The 21,556-nt window shown below is 40.2% G+C and overlaps 1 protein-coding gene across 2 annotated transcripts; it reads right to left on the bottom strand.

Annotated features, from left to right (window-relative positions):
• Nucleotides 1-296: 296 nt before the first annotated feature.
• Nucleotides 297-21,367, bottom strand: taok2a (TAO kinase 2a). 2 transcript variants are annotated; one of them, XM_020645691.3, is made up of 20 exons: nucleotides 20,844-21,367; nucleotides 16,533-16,673; nucleotides 13,693-13,764; nucleotides 13,492-13,593; nucleotides 13,054-13,099; nucleotides 12,863-12,959; nucleotides 12,533-12,646; nucleotides 12,192-12,283; nucleotides 12,009-12,102; nucleotides 11,773-11,854; nucleotides 11,393-11,563; nucleotides 10,815-11,024; nucleotides 10,568-10,696; nucleotides 9,747-9,983; nucleotides 9,009-9,137; nucleotides 8,327-8,530; nucleotides 7,797-8,036; nucleotides 7,347-7,568; nucleotides 6,528-6,710; nucleotides 297-5,742 (listed from the first exon to the last, which is right to left on the bottom strand). In XM_020645691.3, exons 2-20 carry the CDS (start codon nucleotides 16,662-16,664, stop codon nucleotides 4,837-4,839), a joined length of 3,462 nt encoding a protein of 1,153 aa, XP_020501347.1. In that variant the 5' UTR covers nucleotides 16,665-16,673; nucleotides 20,844-21,367; the 3' UTR covers nucleotides 297-4,836. The 2 variants fall into 2 exon arrangements, with proteins under 2 accessions (XP_020501347.1, XP_020501348.1); XM_020645692.3 differs by having other exon boundaries at nucleotides 7,356-7,568.
• Nucleotides 21,368-21,556: the final 189 nt, after the last annotated feature.

The raw sequence follows: 21,556 nt of genomic DNA, 5'->3' as shown, positions 1-21,556 counted from the left end.
ATATCAGTCTAGATCTTTTAACAAGTATTATTATTAACTGCAGGTAAAAGGAATATGAACATATACTTTTACTGATAGAAGTATTTTAAGTTATATGTAAATGTTCAGAGACCTGAAGTAAACAGTGAATTTAAGAGTGTAAGTCACAAATAGTTTTTTATGTTTTACACAGTAGGTTTATCTATAATCTTGTTTTAACAGATCATGAGGGATTTAATATTGTTAACATGAAAATCATACTTTGTAGGGGGGGAGGGGGGAGCAAAACCTCTCAAATCAATAAAAACAAACCAAGATTTCAGTTTTTGTTCATTTATTTCTCAAAAATTATTTTTTTTTACGTTTCTGTACAAGTCATTTCTCAACACTCCTCCAAACATTTGCATTGAACCTGAACTTTTTTTTTTTAAACTCTGTCCCCTGCTGTCAAAACAGTTTTTAACCCATCCATGTCTCCTTACACACATCCACTCAACACCAACTCTTCTCATCGTCCTCATCATCACCGTCTTCATCCTCACAGCTGAGCTCCCTGTCAGTTTATGTGATTATTGAGCTGCTGGCCCCAAACAGCTGGGGACAGTCTCTACCTTTAAAGGGGGGGGTGGGGGGGTTCCTGCCAGTAGAACTGGAGCAGAAACATTTTAAACAAAAGTAAACATATGGACCCACAAGGAAAAAAAGAAGGAATCACTGCTCTGCATTCTGGGAAATCTCGTTTGCTATCGAATCGACAGACAGGCTCTGAAACAAGCGGCTTCTTAACACGGGCTAATTCACAACACGTTTCATGTTTGCTCGATAGTTGCTTTTCTTCTGGATTAATTTGCTTCAGTTTTTAGATGTCAGGCCGCTCTTAATGTCTGTGTATGTTCTGAGTCATCAAAGTCATGGCTAAAATTCCAAACTGCTCTTAATGCTCCAGATTTAACTCTTGGAAAATCATTATCATAATGAGCCATGAATGGATTAACCAGTGCTGTGTCCAAATCTGTTCATAAATGATTAACCTGCAGTTGATTTCTAGAAATGATCCCACGTTTTACTCTTGATTGTTGTAAAACTATTGTTATCTGCCTCCAACAGTACTGTTTACCGAGATAAACCAACTGAGAAAAGCTGCAAATTCTCACCTTCAACAGATCTCAAACTAAACGTTTCTGGTATTCTATTGAACAAGTGATGATCAATAACTGTTGCCAGTTCAACTCTGCAGATATTTTGGTGAGTTTAGAGAAATCATGAGAGCCATTTTATCAACCAAAGCTTCAGTCTGAACTTTGTCAGCAGTCTTATCTGAGCAAACATAAACATTTCCAAACATAATCCTTTGATTTAAGCAGATACCAACACAGAAATCCATACGTCAGTGAACTGCACACTTGTTTATCTGCTATTAGTGAACCAACATAAGAAACAGCTTTAATCTACATCTATTTGTCTTTCTGAAGGTGATTTCAGACTCCGCAGTGCAGCTTTAATTGGCAAACAACACAACTGAGGAATGGTCAGCACTGAAACTCTGTACAAAATAATGCATTAAAAAAAAAAGAAAAACAAAGTTGGCAAACTGAAATCTCACATCTTGAATGTTTTCCAGGTGTTTTTGAGGATGGGCAGAGTTCCAGCAGAAACATGTCCCTGCACAAAGAGAACACGGTGTTGGCTGGCTTGTTTTCCCCCAGCAGTGTCTCTATAGTATCTCCAAGAAGGATCCTTTTTTTTTTTTAAAGTCCAGCCCGTCCTTTAAATCCACCTTCCACTTCCCTGTCTCTCCCTGCGTTCATAAAACTTCTCAGCAACATTTGCACAAATACAGAAAAAGAAACTAATGTTTTAGTCAGCATACTAGAAATATGCTTTGATTTTCTGCGCTCAAACATTCTTTTACTATCAGTGCAAATGAGGTAGACATGACAGACAGCATCAGATCACACTGAGATCAGCTTCCTGCAGCCGAGATGGATGAATGGAGGGGTCATGTGACAGGCGGTGGTAGATCAGCTGATTTATTATCCACCTGTCTGGATGGTTGCGGCTGCAGGAAGCGACCAGATGTTTGTATTTTTCTCTACCCATTCAGACCGTGCAAAAGCAAATACAGGAAAAGTTTGATTGAAAAGGAGAGCCTCAATGTGGTCAACATCACATTAAAAGTTACTTAAATTACTGCATGAAGATTTCTGGATTGCTCTTTCTGAGATGAGTTTGATTAAAAAAAAAAAAAAAAAAAAAAAAAAAAAAGGTTTTCTTTCTTAAAACTATTTCTCGGATCAAGTTTTAATGGTTATTTTTTTACAATCTATTGTTTTCTGGCAGAATGTCCCCTAAGGGCATCCGTACGGTTTGATACATCGTTACAAAAATAATAATTAAATGCTACTTGTGCTAAACAAAAAAAAAATCTCTTAAAAACATAACCTGAAATAATATATTTTTGTGTATGAAATCAAACTTAAAAATGTGATTTCCTTCCATTTTTTTAAAATGTGGTTCACTGTTATATTTTAAACAATTGATCCCTATTGCTATGAAGTCAGTTTAAGTCTTTTGCTGATTTGACGTTGACCACTTTGGGGCCCTGTACGTGTTGCAGGTTACAGTTTTCTTTTACGAGGGATAAAGAATGGAAAGCATTAAATAAAAGTTGCAACATGGCACAAAACCCGGTGAAAGAATCTGGTAATGTTATTCAGCTCGTTCGCAGACCCTCCACCTTTTAATACTGGCTCAAAATAAAAACATCTATAAAGTTAAACTCAGCCCTGCCCAGAACTGTAGACTCCTTCTTCCCTGAGACCTGAGACAGGAATGCTGGGAAAGGTAGTCTATTTGTCCTCCTTTAAAAACATTAATATTTGTTTTTGTGTGTTTTTTTTTTCTCCATAGGTCTATCACAGTAACATTGCGCTTATTCCCCACCCAGTGGTCAAAATTGGCAATTACATTTTAAAAACCGAAGAATTAGCATACGACATAAATATTACAACTGCAGTAGAGGTAATAATAATGATAGCATCTATTTGTCTGCATCTAGTACAAATTGGTATAACTCACGTGACAAAATAATCATTATTATTACTCTAACACAGTCTCAAAGTTAGTGCTTTTATGTACACCCATAAGTACAATGCAAGTTAAAAGTGTTTGGACAGTGAACAATCTTCAGTATACCTGCTACATTTACACAGGTATCTTACATTTATATAAATAGGTAGTGTGCATGAGATTCATACAAATGCTGTCTGTACACAAGTTCCATGCACTGAAGTGTACTAATCTGTAATGTAACACGTACATCCTATCTAAAGATGCAGACCAAACTGTGGGGGAGACAGGTGGAGGTGTGGGTAAGCTGCTCACACACACACACACATATGCACGCACACTTAGAGCACTCAGATTCAAGTGCTCAACTCACTCAAAAAAAAAAAAAAAAACACACCTCTCTGGCAGCATCTCTAAAGTTAGTCTGAAATTTTATTGGACAGTGTTCCTATTGCCCGTCTCCTCTGTGTGTCAAGAACAAAAACTCCCTAAAATTGGTACACCAGAGTTTGAGTTTTAAACTTTTCCATGAGACAGATTTATTTGATTTGCTAAAATGTATTTATCATTAGACATCCCGCTTGATCCTTCAAATCAAGACACCTTTACTTGAATATCTCAGATTAAATCAGAGATTCCCGATCTGGACTAAACAGAGCAGAGTCAAAGTTATCCATTAGATGGCAGCTATTAAAATAGCCAACCAATAATTTTCACATTCACCTAATCACAGCGGCCTATTACCATTTTCTGACATCAATTAAAACATTTTTTTAAAAAATCAATCAACAGAATATGTGTCTGTTCTTTCTTATTTCTATATTTAAGCTAAATCAATGAAGCTTATTCTGTTTCTGGACACACAGAGGTTCAAAAATAACAAACAAGCTCCCGTCTGAAATATGTCGGACTGTTTAAGAAGAGTTAAAGGGCAGTGGTCGAGTTGTCAACAAATAGATGGCAGTGTTTGTCTTCATTGTCATTTTACAGAATCTTATCACTACAAAAAAAAAAAAAAAAAAAGAGAAGTTTAATATTTTTAAGATAATCCTACTGTCAACTCCTGTGATGTCCCCCCTGACCCCAGCGAACCCGAACCTGCTGAACATATGAAACACGTAGAAATCAAAAATTGGGTTTTACAATTTACCGTTATTTACATAGTTACAGTGGTTTTTAAAGCACCGCAGCCGAGTGGAAGCTTCAAAACGGTCGCCTGTCTTCCTGCTAAACTTTAAACCTGAACACCTGAAGGTCTTGGCTACACCTAGACCTGAACCTGGTCTGAAAGGCGACTCCTGCAGTTAAACCGTCTCACTATAGAACTCAATACTGTGCAATGGATTCATTGTGTTTCAAAATGAACAAGTGGACTTTTCTGTCCTGTTTGTCTCTACTCATTCACTTTGCCACACATGGCTCTTCTCATGTTTGTTGAAGATTTTTGCCCAAAAAAAACTTTAACAATTGCTTAGCTTCAACAATCTTCCTGTGCAACTTTTTGACGAATGTAAGAGATTTTTTTTTTTAATGTTTTCTGTAGCCACTAAAAGGCTTCTTTCTCTCTTTTCTTGTGCAGAAAGAACTCTTTGAGGTCCCTACACGTTTAAAAAAAAAAGGAGACTTTAAAATGTACTCTTAAAATGCGGTTTCTTTTTTCATCGGTTTTCCTTCACCAATATGCTAAAAACTTAAAACTACATCCCCCATCCCTGTTCTGAACTGGCTGAGTAACTTGTAGCCCTGTTTGTCGGACAGATCTGAGCAGAGAGGAGAAGTCAGGTGCTCTCAAGAGTAGGAGAGGTGAGAGCCATTAGAAATGTGAGAAGTGACTGATGTGCTCCGGCTGAGCCCTCCATCGCTCCCCCCTCCTCCCCCCGGCCCCCCGGAGGCTGTCCTCCTCAGAGGCTGGGGGCTGTTCCTGAGGGCCATTAGGTTGGGGCCCCTGATGCTCAGGTTCCCCCCTCCGTAGCCTCCCTGTGACGAGGAAGAGGAAGAGGCAGAGGAGGCTGGAGAGTTGGAGGAGAGGGAGATTGGGGGAGGTGGGGGTGGGGGAGGCAGGAGAGCCAAGGACTGGGAGGATGCATGGGTGGAAAGATGGTGGTGATGGTGGCTCTGGGGGAGATACGGGTAGTGGCCCCCTCCTCCCACCCACTCCCTGGCCCGCTCGCGCTCCCTGCTGTCATGGCTTTCGCGGTACAGCTGCGGCGTGCTCTGGTGGTGCTGGTAGTGCTGGGGGATGTAGTGCTGCTGCTGCTGGTGCTGGTGATGGTGGTGGTGGTGGGAGGAAGAGGAAGAGGAGGAGGTGGAGTGCCCTCTGCTGCTCTTGTGCATCTCGCTGTCCCTGCCAAGGCCATGGGAGGAGGCGATGGACTCGGCACGGCTGAAGCCTCCTCCACCGTGGTTCTGACTGCGCCAGGACGGAGTCGACACCGAGTTCTGGACGCTGTGGCTCCAGTGGCTCCCAGAGCGGGGGACTGGTCGGGAAGGCCAGCCACTTGAGCCCGAGGAGGGGCTGGGGGTCGGGTAGCCCTGGTTGAAGGCCTCGGCAGGGATGCCGCTCAGCGCCATGTTGCTGAAGCCGAGCCGCATACTCTCAGAGTCAAAGGCCTCGATCTCGTGAGCCTGACGCTCCAGCAGTGTCCTGATCCGTTCTGAACGCTCGTTCTGCAGGGAGAGCATCTCCTCCTCGATCTGACAACACACATTCAAACTGTTAGTGCAAGAGTCACCATGGCAACCAACAAAAATGAAAACAAGACAGCTCTATTAGCATAACTAGGCTTGTCTACTTGGGTCCCCAACACCAGAACAGAGTATGAACCAGAAATAGAACAGTAGAATCGACCATTTAAACAACTCTAACCAAAAACAGTCGACAGCCCTTTGCTGAACTGAGAGGGTAGTAGATCCTCCTGCTGGGCCTTTCTGTGATGCTTGTTCTTCCTTTTTCCAAGTAGACTCATCAGTGTGACCAAACAGACCCTCAATCAGTCAGAGAGCTTGATTCGTATTGAGAATAGGGGACACAATTACCTACTTTCTTTACACAATGTGCAGACAGTGTATGTACTTTAAATGAAATGACCTCAATATGTTTCCCTTACTGCAGTGTCAACATAAACCTTTGGAAGGGGGTCTAAATGTTTTGTTTATGTTGTTTAACAGGTACCAAGGCGAGGAGGAGCTAATGTTGAAGGTTCTAATTTGACGATAGTTAATGTAGAACTTTTAAAGATTTTAAGGACCCAACCGTTACCTTGGTAACAGTTAAAACTCTGCAATACAAAATTGGCAGGTTCGTCTAAATCTATACTTTTTGCTTATTGTGATGTCAATTCTTGCAATATTTAAAAGCTTCATACCTCTGAAATCTGTTCAACAAAAGCTAATAGTTCATGTTATCTAAACATACTATCAATGACAGTATTCAAATTACACTGTAACTTAAAACATTTAAATGCATGACAGTGTTGTACCCTTTGCTCCAGCAGCGCCCGGCGGATGGACACCCTCTGCTCCAGGTCCTTAACCTCCCGCTCATGCTGGGTGTCGGTGTGGATCTTGATCTTGCTCTGGTAGGCGTTTAGCAGCTCCAGCTCCTGTTGCAGCTGCATCCGCAGCACCTGGTACTCTGCCTCCTGGGTCTCATCCAGCCGCAGCTGTGGGGACAAACATCAGTACCAGAATCAGTGAGAGCTCTGAAAAATGACATTGTTATAAATATATAATCAATAATCTGAAGTGACCTTTTCTGTTTCATTCTTTATTTTTATATTTATTTCTCCTTTGGATTTTCCCAAATAAGTGCTTCATCCATCAGTCTATAATACATGAGAAAATAGAGTCTTTACATGAGGTGTTTTGTTTTACCAAAAGTCTAAAAACAAGAACTAAATAGTCCACATTTTCAGAAAAGAAAAATGTGGAAAACCATAACATGTTAAAATATAAGTTATTAAAGGGACATCTGTGGGAAAATTAATAATTTCACCAAAATTGTTTTTATTATGATGATTTGTTCATTTGGACCAATAATCAGCTGTTCAAATAAATCAAGTTTCTAGTCTTTAGCTTCAAATATTCTGTTTTTTGGGAGATAAATTATTTACTGTGTGAAGCTTTACAAAGAAAATCTACAGCTTGAGAATTAAAGCTGACCTGCTGCAGAGACGTTTTTGTCTTACACCTTAAAGCGTCACACTGAGGCAGTGCTGTTGTTGGGACAGTGGATTGAATGTGTTGTTAAGGTGCAGGTGTAGCTTTGCAGGTGTAGCAGGTGCGCGGGGTTTCCTTGCCTTACTCACAGCCTGTGTGGACAGCATGTCGTTGATGGAGTGGTCGTACTGCTCGGCCAGGATGGCCAGCTTACGTGTTTGTTCCTCTTTGAGGCGTTTGAGGACGGCCTTGTGGTCGGATTTAGGAGTGCTCTCCAGTAAGTGGTTTCTCAGGGCTTTATACTGACGGGTCTGGATCTTACAGGTCTCCTGGAACTGACGCTTGATCTGGAGCTCTTTGGACTGAAACAATTTCAAATGAGACCCAGAATAAACAAGTGTAACACTAAACTATTTTGTGGTATATTTACTTAAACTTGCATTGTCTTTGATTGTAAATATTAAAATTAACAACAGCATCTTGATAGCTGATAATATCAGGGATCTGTGTTCTGAAATTAGTTATTTTTCCACAGTCTAGTTCTGGTTCCATCAGTCTCCCCTACCCCCCCAATCAGGTCGCCAACATACCTTGAGGCTCTTGGGCTGCTGCCGGACCTCCACGGTGTGTTTCTGTCGCAGTTCTTGTTCCCGCCGTTTGTTGTACTCCATCTGGTTGGTCAGCTCGGTTTGGTGCTGAGTTCGGATCAGTTCGGCCCGGGTCCGCTGCACTGAGCTCAGCTGCCTGAACTCCAGCTCCTGGGTGGACTCGTGGTGCCGCAGCAGCATGGCACACTCCAGATCCTTCTGGGTCTGCTTCTTGTTCAGGTCCTGGTAAAGCAATAACACCACATGGAAGGGTTAAACTGTGTCCTGCAGTGCATGTAGTACTGCTGTAGCATTCTTAGATTCAAACTAAAATATAAAAGTTTTGTTTATTTAATCGACAAGCCTGTGTTTTTGGTGTGCTTAATATGTTGTGATTGCACCAAGCATTACAAACTGCTCTTGGTGAATATTATCTGATAAATTAATGAAGTTGTTTGGTCAAACATAAATAAGTCAAACATTAAACTTTTCATTTTTATTGGGGATTTGAAGTGAATGAGGAGCAGCTGTACCTCTCTGAGCAGGTCCTGTTCCAGGTTGTGGCGAGCCAGCAGCATCTTCCTCTTGTACTGGCGACACTGCAGCTCGTAGTACTGTCTCTGCCTCCGCAGCAGGCTGGCCTCCTCCTCTGCCTGCATCTGCTGCAGACACTCCTTCTGACGGATCAACCACTCCTGCTTCTCCCGCTTTGGAGTTGACTGGTTCTCATTCAGCTCCTGTTTAGTTCAGGAAAGAGAAAGGACATGCAGGACAAACCGAAGTTAACAAATTGGACAGCAAACAAGCAAGGCAAGTGTGGACTGGAAAGAGCTTATTTCAGTTCAGTAACTTTATGATTAGAGTAGCATTTTATTAGTAGTAATAACAAAAAAGAAAAGACAGAAATCATGTACACCAGTTAAGTACAGTAACAGCCTAATGCCTATTTACTATCTATCTATTGACATCTCAATGACCTGCAATTACTATTTCAAACTTCTGGAGATGCATTTTTTTTTTTTTAAATAGTATTATTGAAATGAGCATGAAGAAGGGGCTTGAATGAGCTCCAGGTGACATTTAAGGTAGGCAGAGGGCGATAGAGCTGTTTAGATCCAGTAAACATGAGATGTGACTGTTGATACAAATGTTCCCCGTTGTCCTGAACCAATCATCAACACTGGTATCACTAAGTGGATGTGCGTATGCTTTTACCTCTTTCAGCTGGTCTTTGCGCTGGCGGTACTGGCGTTTCTGGGACTCCAGTAAACCGGTCAGTTCTTTCTTCTGCTGGCCCAGTATTTGCTGCTGGAACTTCTTCTCTTCTGCCAGAGCCGCTTTCGTCTGCAGGAGGATACAAACCATCATGGATGCAAGAGGTTGGCTTGTAACATAAATGCTGATTACTAACTATGAAATTGTAATGTGCGCCTGTCATTTATCCTGAGTATCTCTCCACCTGTCCTCTCTTTACTTTCAGGAGTCATAGTCACTGGAAGAGAGCTGAACCAGGTGTGGTAGAGGTAGGAGAGGGTTTGTGTGTTAGATATAGATATATTTAATCAAATATTAAAATGATTGTTAAATCAGTAAATAATAACACTACTGAATAGATGCTACAGTACACTTAATTTTCCTCGCAAGGAAATTTGTTTTATGAATCGAATGTTGCCTATATTTAGCTGCCCCTCATATCAATAAATAATTAAAACAGACGACAATCAACATGTAAATAGAGAACCATGTACCACACAGGCATGTAATGCACATTCCCCATGATGCATGGTGTATATAGAATATACAACAATGATAAGTGAAGAGATAAGACACCATGAAGATATCAAAAAAAACTCTACAGCCTCAAAAAACATTATAGAATAATTTGATTGAGGTAGATTAAAATGACTTTTGATCTATTATTTCATAAAGCTATAGGCTGTCCGTCACTCTCACCTCCTTCTCCAGGATGGCCTGATGCTTCTTCACCAGCTTGTCGGCCTCGCTGGAGAAGCTGTTCCTCTGGTTCTCAAGCTCTTTGTCAAGCTTCAGCTGGTGCTCATCCATCTCCGCCTTCAGCTTGTTCTCCAGCCCCATCAGCTGCTTCTGGTGCTGTCGCCTCATTCGCTTGTAACCCGACATCTGCTCTCGCAGTGCTGAGCCCTGCTCGTGCTCCTGGATCTGCCGGGTCACCTGGAGGAGGGCAAAGGAGAAACGTATGATCTCACAAGTTTTTCCAAAGAAAGAAACATTTTCGCAGAAGTCTTCTACTCTCAAAATAACGACTTTGTAAGGTTGTATGTGGATTAAAATGGTAAAACTCTGAATAAAAACTCTCCAACTCGGCGCCAGTGCTTCAGCTAGCCCAGCGTCTGTAAGCTTTCGCTCAGTTCTTTTTTTGTTACCAACTCCCAGATATCTGATTACTTAAATTTCTCTTGGAGTTAAACGATGTAGTGAAAAAGTAACCAAGACTTGAAAAGGAAAATGGCCAGAGCCAAAAGTAACAAAGCAGTTTGCTAGAAATCTTTCTAAAAACTGCAGACTTACAGGCTGTTTTCATCTTTATTTCCCCTTGACAGGTTGTTCAAAATATTATCAACAAAAAAAGGTTAGCATAAACCGCATTGAGATAATTTTAGGACTACCCCTGCCCTCAAAGCACAAATTCCACCATCTGTTTTGTAAACTAAATAAAACAATATCTTTTTATGCTCTCTGGCTAATCAGCCACAAGCAGCGAGGAAGATGTAAGAGAATCTTCAGAGTAAACTCACCAATGAGGCCGTTCGGATGGTGGCAAAATGGTCTCTGTTGCGATAGTAGGCACGACGCCGTCCTGCTGAGGGAGCCTGGGGCTGGTCCATCTCTGGCTGGTAAGGGTCATCATAGATGTTATCCTGACCCTAAGAGGTTGGGACGGACATTTTGAATAAAAACATCCAAATGAAACAGTACAGATGATCATGTGTAACTCATTTCTCTGTAGCATGCTGCAAAGGGAACACAAATACTAAGGGTTACCATGGGTCTGTGGATGATGGAGCTGTTGGAGGTGACGGTGTGCTCGCCTTCCTGCATCATGGCCATCTCGTTGCTGCTGTCATCGGAAGCATCAGCCAGACTGTTGACTGAGCTGCTCTGAGAACTGGCAGAGATTGACATACTGGGCACCGACTGGGAGCTCTCCATGCTGTTGACTGTCCCCGTCCGTAACAGGTACTGCTCCACCTCCTGACACACACACACACACAATCCTCATTGGCATCATAAAGGTCTGTTTTTGCTCGTTATTGTGGAGTTTATTTTGTTTTCATATACTAGCATCTATAGCGCAAGCCGACAGCAAAGACCTGTGTATCTCAAACTGAAATAGAAAAAAAATATATATAGATAAGTATTAAGTTTTAATCAAGTAGTAATAGTAAATTTTTTGCAGCTTTTTTTTTTCTTCAACCATTTAAAGTCACACAAGAACTTTACTTTATTCGTGTCACTCTCCTAGCATGCTTTGCTTACTTCCTCAATCTATCTTTTTCTTTCCTCCCTTCTCTCCCTCTATCATTCCATCAACTTTATCTCCCCCTCGCCATGCTCCTCACCTCCTCATCCTCCCCTCCCTCTGACACTGGGCCATTCTGCTGGGTCTCCTGGAAGAGGATCTTCTTCATCTTACGGTACTGCAGGTTGTCTAGCTCACGCACTGCATCCTTGGTTCTTGCAATCAGGTCCATAACCACCGTCAGCGGACGCTCTCGGCATAAGAACCGATGCTGTGAAAGATGAAAAAGACTGATTAGCACAGAGACATAGCAGAAGTGGTTTGTGTGTTTGTGCAGGGCTTTACAAACACCCCCAAAATATAGATTTATCAATATTTATCAGGCGATAATACAAATTAATTCTGTTTAAAAGTATATTTGTCATAAATGAAGCCTGTTGATTATGTGTGTTAGTGTGCACTTGTGTGTTGAAGTCTTACATTCAGCAGCACGTCAGAGGTAGGCCGGTCCTGGGGAATCTTTTGTAGGCAAGAGTCGACAAAGTTGCGGAAGGAATCAGACCTGCAGAGAAATATGACATGAGTTTGTTCATTTTCTAAAGCTAAAAATGGACAAAGCTCTCAAAGCAGGGTACGCAGTAAAGTGGGCTTTCTGAGTAAACACAGCCAGTTATCCAAACTAAGACCACACAGGGGAGAAGACAGACAGTTCTCACCAGTGATTGGACTGAAGGATAGGGCTTTCATTCTGAGCGATGTGATATAAGGCACTCATAGCATTCATGTTGAACAGAGGTGGCTTCCTCTCCGCTGTGAAAAAAGAAGAGACACAAGACCTTCAGTGTCATATAAAAGACATATAAACACACATACACAGGAGTCAGACTGCAGGTTAATACCCAGCTCTATGGAGGTAATGCCCAGTGACCAGACGTCCACCTTGCCATCATACTGGCCTTCATCCATGGCCAATATCACCTCAGGAGCCATCCTAAAATAACAGCAATGTTACAGTTTCATCTAGGAATCTCAGCTTAAACATTAAAAACAGTCAGGATACAATAACCTTACTTCTATGGAGGTATTTTTTGTTCTTAAGCCACCATTAAATCAGTCTTATCAGAATTGGAATTTGAATATGACGGTTCAACTTTTCTTTTTGAACTACAATTACAAAACCAATTACAAAACCAGTATCAGGTAAATGACATAATGTAGTTAAATAAAATAGCATACTCACCAGTAGGGAGTCCCCACAAAGGAGTTGGCTGGAGCCACGATTGAAGCAGAACCAAAGTCGCCGAGTTTGACCTGACCGGGCTCTGTCAGCAGGATGTTGCCTGCTTTCACGTCCCTGCAGAACAGTGTAATACACATTCATTTGGTTCCAGTAGCTTTTTTTAAAACATTATAATACTAATGAAATATTAACTGGAATGCCTGGTAACATTTTACAATTAAGAACACTACATGTTAAAATTTTAATAAATGTGACAATATTTAGAAAAAAAAGAGAGTAATAAATAAATGTAAATAGTGAAAGGATCCAGATTGGTGAAAAAGATCTTACCTGTGAATCATATTGTGGGAGTGAAGATATGCTAGTCCCTGCAGTGCTCCATGGGTAATAGCAGCTATTTCAATTTCCTGGAGCGGCTTTTTGTGAACTGCAAAGATGACAGCACGCAACAGGAAGACAGTGATTAACAAACTGTGCTCTAATAAATGTAAATAAGTGAAAGTGTTCAGCATTAAACTCACCTTCAAGGAGGTCTGAGGCGGAGCCGAGGCAGTATTCCATCACCAGCTGAAGGAGAGAGGATTCAACATGACCATCACAATCACATATTTATCATTGATGGTCTTATTACATACATTTTTGTAATTTTGGGCCTTTTTTTGCCCAATTGGACAGGACAACTGAAGAGAGACAGGATATGTTGGGAGGAGAGAATGGGGGTTGACTTGCAGCAAAGGACCAAGGTCGGATTCGAACCCACGCTCGCTGCAACAAGGACTATAGCCTCTGTACACGAGGCGCGCAACTGAACCGCTAGGCTATTCAGCGCACCAATATTTGTTCAGTAATGTTGAGTAATGATATAATATTCCCTCTGAAGTGCAGAGAGAAGTAGTATGAAGTAGCACCAAATGAGTTGAAGTGACGTAGGTAAGTTAAGGTTATTATGAAACACATACCCATGCTGTGTGCTCCTTCAGGTAACATCCCAGGTACTCGATGGTGTTGGGATGGCGAAGTTTCTGCAGAAACTTCACTTCTTTGATGATGTCCTGCCATTTCTGGAAACAAACACAAATCAATTAGTTAATCCATATTTAAGTATTTTGTTTCTCAGCATTTTTAAAGAAATTCATTATCTCTATTTTTGCGTGTGTTACCTCGTTTGTCTGCTTGCCGCTGTAGGACATTTTCTTAATGGCCACCACCTCATTATTGCGTACATCTCGGGCCTGTTAGAAAACACAAACCCATGTTCCTCAGAGACATCCTTGTTGGATTCACACAAGTAACACAGAGAGCTGTGACTTCAAGACTCCCAAGTTTGTTTGTTTTTTTTTGGGGGGGGGGAGAGACAGAGACAGAGACGCTTCTCCTAGTCACCTAGTCAAGACTTTTGCAGTAACCCAACTTTATGTGTAGATTTCATTTAACTGTTAGTGATGGGCCAATCCCTTGAGAGAAACCAAGTCCATAAATCAGGATAGAATTAATGTTATTAGGGATTCTAGATGCTACCATGTGTGTTTTCTTTTTCTGCTTTTACTTTAGATTTTAAATCTAAACTTTACTTTAGATACATTAAAAAAAAACAACAACAACAAAAAAAAAAAAACACACAGTATCTCTTCATGTGATGAGACCGGACTGCTCTACTGTCACAGGGATGCTCTTTGTGGACTCTCTGTCCTTAGTGTAAAATGCAGATTAAAAATTTGGACACGTGTTCAAGAAAAGGTCCAGTTCTCCAGGAGAAATCAGGTTTCCCTAATCCCTGACCCTGATTACTGAAACAAGGTTTCTTCATCACGTTCAAGGACTGAGCTTTCTGGAATAAGCTGTCTGTAACCCAGTTAGAGAAGGGAATGTTAACGACTGAAAATAAAACCATCGTCTTTAAGGCCAACACTAAACGTGCATCTATAGGGATAAGTACAATGTAGAACAAATTATTTCCTTCATTGTCACATTTTCTTTCAGTTCCGTTTCTCAATATTGCCGTTATGGATTTGAGAGAATTAAATAAAACATTTTTATCTTGTAAATTAAGACCACTAGGTGGCACCAGAAGATCAACCTGACATGATCTGCGAGCTGAGCACAAAGACTGTACACAATGATCCATTTGTCCACCGAACTGCGTTACTCATTTTTAGATAAGATGCTCATATTTTCTCAAATCTATTCCAGGAGCTTAATCCTCCAAAAAGGACATAATCCTAAATCCCAAATAATGCTGCTATCAGAGGCCAGACGAAGTCGTGCTGCACTGTGATGACACTGGGGTCAGCAATACCCCTGACTGTAAACAACTCAATCATGCAACAATGCCTCAACTGAAATGTAGACTTCACTGCAGTAGAAGTGATCAGTCAGTGCATCAGTAACGGTACCCTGTGATCAAGTCTGACTAATTTTATTATACGATCTGTTAAGTTTATAATTTGAACGTCACAGAGAAAAATAATGGCTAGCAGCATCAAATTCATAACTGTCATTATGAAAATGTCAGTTATCAGTTTGAAGTTAAAGTTTACCCAAAAACCTGCAACTTAAATGTTAAAATTGAAATGTTTTTTCAACAATGACACTCCTCGTACGAGACTGCATTACTCATGTTTAATTGATGCAAATAGATCTCTATTTTTGTCGCACGGCTCTAATGATCTTCTGAAATTCATACACTCAATATAACACATTGGAGGTGTTTATCTACCATCCAGCCTAAAGAATAAATTACAGGTACATTAAAAGAACTCTGCTAAGTGCATAGATGTGTTGTGTTTCAGCTGTTTGCATAACGAGGCGGGGGACATTTTCAGATTCTGGTTACCATATTAATGACAAAACGCAAATTAAGACAGATATGTCTGGCTTTTAGGAACCCACACAAAATAGCACCCATGCATCCTGGATTCAGAGTGCATTTTAACAGAAACACTTCAACAAAATTTCCCTAAAGATCATTTCGATTTCAGTACTGGAAGCAGAATGATCATGTTGCTTTATACATGCACAGACAACTAGCTTAGAGATGCAGTCAGCCAGGAAATGTAGGGCATATCTTAAGTTAAAGTCATCAATAAGATAAATGAATCAGCATCATAGCTTTCATGTCATGTGACATCAACATAAGCAAGGCCTGACATCATGAAACAAAGAGGCATGAGTGTATGAAACAGCTTGGAGCAGGCAGGGCAATATAAATGAAGTTTTTACATTCTATGGATGTACTGTCTGCACTCTTCCTGACATTGAACAGGCGGTGTCCATGTGTTAATGCAAATGGCTGAATCTGTTCACCCCCCGACTTTATACTGACTTTTTCCTGTCAGCCAGGTGGGTCGATTGATGTGTAAATGCAGCAGGTAACCGTCCGAAAAATGAACAGTGATTAAATGCGTGGTATGAGGACATTGTTCACGTTGAGCTTTGCTGCTTTATACTCTTTACTGCTCTTGCTGACACAGCCTTATTCATTTTGCAGTTTACACTGAAACAATTCACTGGAAGGTTTCTCCCCCTCTTGTACATGCTACCCCCTCCCCCAAACCCACCAAAACCAAACAAGAACCACTCAGACACAGATAACATTCCATGATGCTGCATTTGTAAAAAAGCAAGCTCCTGAAAATACTAGAGGCTTAAAGTCCTGAAATTATAACAAAAATGTCAGCAGTTCATCTTTGAAAAGGGCTCTAATTTTATTTTCTGATTGCATTCCTTGCTCCTCTCAAAATAAACATCAAGAGATTCTCTTAACTAAAACTTCAAACAGTCGCCAAGTAATTTCCTAGCCAGTAAGCCTGACGCTTTGATATTTTTATTGCATCACATTAGTAAAGTTACGAATGTTAGCTCTCTGAATTAATAGGGCCCAGGCTTCATCTTGTTCATTGAGGATCATGTAGGGAAGAGGCTTAGCTGACTATAAAGACACACTGGACCAAACAAAATAACAACTGCCACAAAAAGTAAAACAATTTTGCGCCCTACTCACAAAATATACGGCTCCGAAGCTGCCATGACCAATCTCACGGAGGTCTGCGAAAAGCTTCTCCGGATCATCTTTGCAGAAGAGATCCGCCACGTCCGGGTCTTTTAGATTGCCCGCCCGTGCACTCGCGGGCATGGCCAGGGCCTGGAAGACAAGTGAGAGCACAAGTTAGTGCTGGGACAATGCAGGGAGTAAGGGATATACCCAGGTAAGATGTCAGAACAGATTTCATCATCGTGACCTTTGTAGTTTCTGGTCTACAGCTATTTGTACCTCATTAGATCAAGTCAAGTCATTTAGATCTCAAAATATGAAATATTGTCATTTAAATACCAGAATGGCCCTGTAACAGCAGCTGATATGTTAATTATTTTTGACTGACGCATTGAAAAACCTGGCAGACTATTCAAAAACAATAGCAGGTTCCAATGTTGTGTTTTGAGTTTTACTAAAAAAAAACAATCCTTGTCTTAAGCTGTATTGTAGACTCTGAACCCATTTTGTTTTTGAGGGATTTGCAGCATCTGTTTTCCACTTCAGCTGGACATAAAACCATCTAATTAATGTGTTAAACACCCATGAAAAAGCATTCCTGTGCTCTGGTAAGTGACCTATTTACAGAATCCCAAATCGGCTTCCCTGATACTTGAAATCTATGGTAAATTTCTTAGAAACTCTTACTATTTAAGGAATGTAATGACTGGCTGTTTTTTTGGAGTTATCATAGGCTCTACACCTCTGCTCTGTGTTGATAGAAACCAGTTTTTATCTCCCACAGCTGATCTATCTAGGACAGTAACCAGCTGACAAGTTATGACATGAACACATTCAACAGTCATGAAGAAGCTGTTATGTTCAACTGGGAGAAACTGAAGAGAGTGATTTTCGATATAAAGAGAGAGGACGATTTAAATAATGAAAGGCAGAGAGCGAGAGACCTACAAAACGTCCTCTTTGTCAGTGTCTCAACCATGAAGGTCGCCATGAGACTGTAGAGAACATAATGGCTCATATTCTGATCTCTAAAAAGGCCAACACAATGAATGAAAATTGTCAATGTCATGATTTTCACATGGGGAACTTGTACGATTTAATACAGAGAAAATCTATTAATTCTACCATTGTTTCCATCAACCTTCAAGTGTTATTACAAAGATCAAGTGTGACCACATATGTTTTGTTTCAAGCCGACAAAGGCGGTTGAGAATTATAATTAGTATTTTACTTCTGAATCTTTAGACAAAACTGTCAAGTTTAAATTAGGGCTGCAAATGGCTATTTTCTCTATCACTCCATTAAGGCAGATTTTTCTATCAAGTTAGAAAATATGTTAAAGTAGACACTGTTATTTCACACAAAATTGAAATGTTAAGCATTGAAATGAACAGCCCAAACAATAATGACCAACCCAAAGAGAGCCTAAAGAATAATAAAAATATCCTATTATTTAACATTAACAAACATGTCTTGTGAAGATCAGAAGGCATTGGAAACTGTCTGCGATAAAGTTCTTCACCAACCAACTCAAATCAAAGATGGGTAAAAATAAACTCAAGCTGAGCATTCATCATGTGACTAAAATCAGCCCCCTGAATGTGATCTTAGCCTACACACTGAACCAGGGTTATTGACAAATGCAACATCCCGTCATAATGGGGTTAACATCGCCGCTCATCCTTGAGTGTCAGCTGGAGCCTTGAGGAGAGCCGGCAACATAATAAGGCTTCTGTGGTTCCATGAATGCATGAAAATGGGCCTCGGGGTCCCTGTTAAATGCAGGCTGCTGTGTAAATGTGCTAGTAAATCTGTGCTTGACAAGAAGACAGATTCCCACCCTCCAATCCTGACCCAGAGTTTTTTCAGAACTCAGTGAACCAATTCCCAATCTTATATTATGTGATGGTGTTCGAGGCGAAAGCAGCAGCAGATGCCTGCAGGCAGCTACTGTCTACAGTCTGTAGAACCAATGTTAAAAATGTGAATGACACAAATGTGTTGGTGTACAGCCAAAAAACAAGCTTTTCTAAATATAAAAAGGAAGAAAATGGGGCATCCTAAGTCTCTTCACTATACCACTATGGTTCTGAACTAGCCAAGTACCTTTATCATGACACGTCCCTTTTTTTTTTTTCTACAAATGTATTACATTAAACATTTTCTTGATGAAAAACACCTGTGCAATAAAACTAATTGGATCTAAAGTCGGCATGCCCAGTCGTAGTTGTATTCATTAATTGTGTACTGTTAACATATAATCTGGTATTTATGACAATGTAGAATTATTCATAAACCATCATCATTTTTTGCATAATGAAATGGACTTTAGGTTGTATAGCATTTTCTGATAACTCGGCTTCATGTCAGCAAAGCCACAAAAATCATCCATCATTTAAGCCTTTGTTACTACCTCCAATGGGGCATAATGAATCTGTCCCATCATTCTGCATACGTGCGTTACACATGAGGTGTAACAGGGGAATGACATTGGCAACTTTTCAGTAATTTTCAGAGGAACAGAAAGTGATTCTCAAAAGTCTATCACAACACTTGGATGAGTTTCCACAACTCCTAGGTGGAATAACAAACTCAACTTCACTGAAGATACATTTGAAGGCTGAATAAGCTATAAAAAGGCAAAGAAGGAAAGGGGAAACACAGTAACACAGTTTTTTTTTTTTTAAAGGGAATGTGTGACTTGCAATTTGGTGCATCAGAGGTGCCAAATAACCGAGATCACATGGCTGAACCTAAACCTGAATTGGAAACACTTTTGCGCAACAGAGCCTTCTCTTTTTGGATGCTGCACAAAAGCATGAATAAGCTCCAAACAGAAAACCAACATCCCCGATAATTCAACTGAAGTTTGTCTTTTTAAAGAAAAGGTGTTGGATGACAGGAAACAAAACTTGAGAAAACATCATAGAGGCAATAATAGATACCCAAATACAGCCAATTATGTATTCATAAATAAATGTGAACTGTAACTTTAATGCAGCCAATTGTGAGTGAGCCAAGATTATAGGAGCAAACAAGGTTACAGTATCATACGTTTCTGTGATCAGATAGATGTCATATTGCAGACATTATTTCAATAACCAGCTGAATCCCTCCAGAGTTGTATAAAGAGGAAACATGGATAATCGAGATGCGAGGCGTTGATTTAGAGTTTACATAAGCATTACATCAACCTCAAGTTCTTTAAACTTAGATGTGTCTGAACATTGCAACACCATACTAAGCCTCCACTCAATTCTGTTGTAGACAGAATTGAGTGTTATTCGCCTGGCAATATGACCTGTAACCGCATAACAGTTACCTATTTTAAAAGGTGCTTATGTTTTCAGAAAGATATAGAATAGAATTACTTTATTGATCCCAAACTGGGAAATTGTGGCGTTACAGCAGCAGGTTATCCAACACACAATATGAGTAAAAAAAAAACAACACAATGTTAACAAATCTAAACACAATATAATATTAAATACAAAGTAAATAAGTAGTAAAAATATCAAAATTAAGAATGTGAATATATACAACCAGGATTTAACTAAGCATTACTAGTCTGAAATAGGAAGATTAAATATGGAAGATTAAATGTAAATGTGCAAAAACAGAGTTGTAAATTAAATATGGAAGATTAAATGTAAATGTGCAAAAATAGAGTTGTAAATTAAATATGGAAGATTAAATGTAAATGTGCAAAAACAGAGTTGTAAATTAAATATGGAAGATTAAATGTAAATGTGCAAAAACAGAGTTGTAAATTAAATATGGAAGATTCAATGTAAATGTGCAAAAACAGAGTTGTAAATGGTAGTAAAATAAATATGGAAGATTAAATGTAAATGTGCAAAAAGACAGTTGTAAATGGTAGTACAATAAATATGGAAGATTAAGTGTAAATGTGCAAAAACAGAGTCATAAATGGACAGTATTAACATAAGTTAAAGTGCATGAGTGTAGACATATAATAAGCAGAAACTATACAATGTAACGGCGAGTAGACAGCCGAATGAAGTGAACAAAAGATGAAGAGATGCAACGTGCTGCGTCACATATTGTTGCCTATAATTGTTAGTTATATGAATTTGACTGTGTTCATTGTATTCGTCCATAATGTCTCAACTCCGGCTAACTGAATGAATTAAAAAAAAAGGAGGGTAAAGTGGTTGCTAACAATGAATTGAGTTTAGGAGAATTTAACAAACTGTTTTACTAAATAGGCGTATAATGCAACAAAGACCAACCGAAGCCAGAAGTTTAAAATCCCACTGAACAGCTAACTCCGGCTGGGTAGCATGTAGCTTCACTTACCGCGGCTTATCGTGGTTCCACTCGGGAACGAAAAACAACTGTTAGCAGCCGAGCTAGCGTGCGGTTATCCTCATAGCCCGGGTCTCCTCTTCAGTAGATATCAACACGACGTTTGGACCATTGTTACTTTAGTCCCCCTCCCACACGCCTCTGGTTCAATCGCGACAATGAGATGAATAAAAACAAACAAAAAAACTTTCCCAAATTGCACAGTTTGTCGGCCTCAAACGGGGAACTCTTGAGCTCGCCAGTTGTCCCCTCTCTTGTGTTACTCGCCTTAGCTAATTGGCTAGCTTAGCTTCGATAGCTTGCGAGCTAACGTTACCGTCGCTGTTCTCCGGGGGTGTGGCTGACGTTTCTCCGCGCTGCCTCACTTTCAAGCATAATGCCCCCCCCGCTGCGCCGAGCTTTTTTTTTAAACAAACCCCTTAAAAATCAGGTCGATATCTTCGCCCCCATCCTGTTGTCGGACTTGTTTCCTACACCGTTTTTTTTTGTTCTTGCTAAATACAAGATGGCACAGACTGGCGGGGCGGGGACTCAAGTGTTGACCGGATACTGATTTGTTCCATTTCCTATGAGGTTTCCGTTTGACTAATAAAGCGGTATAAATAAATTGACCTAGATAATGTTAATAATCTAGTACAAAGCCTCTAAGGCTTGTTTAATAATTGTTCTTACGAGACTGCTTTATCTTCGTCCAAATTCCATAA

The sequence above is a fragment of the Labrus bergylta genome, chromosome 16 (genome assembly GCF_963930695.1).
Source record: "Labrus bergylta chromosome 16, fLabBer1.1, whole genome shotgun sequence".
Taxonomy (NCBI): domain Eukaryota; kingdom Metazoa; phylum Chordata; class Actinopteri; order Labriformes; family Labridae; genus Labrus; species Labrus bergylta.
The sequence above is the reverse complement of the archived record's forward strand: the minus strand, read 5'-3'. Positions and strand labels throughout refer to the sequence as shown.

Coding starts and splice junctions, on each gene's coding strand:
- taok2a (XM_020645691.3), bottom strand. CDS start 16,664: ATGCCCGCGAGTGCACGGGCGGGCAATCTAAAAGACCCGGACGTGGCG. Junction 12,284..12,532: donor TTTGTGGGGACTCCCTACTG/GTGAGTATGCTA, acceptor CTGTTATTTTAG/GATGGCTCCTGAGGTGATAT. Junction 8,531..9,008: donor GCAAAGACCAGCTGAAAGAG/GTAAAAGCATAC, acceptor TGAACTAAACAG/GAGCTGAATGAGAACCAGTC.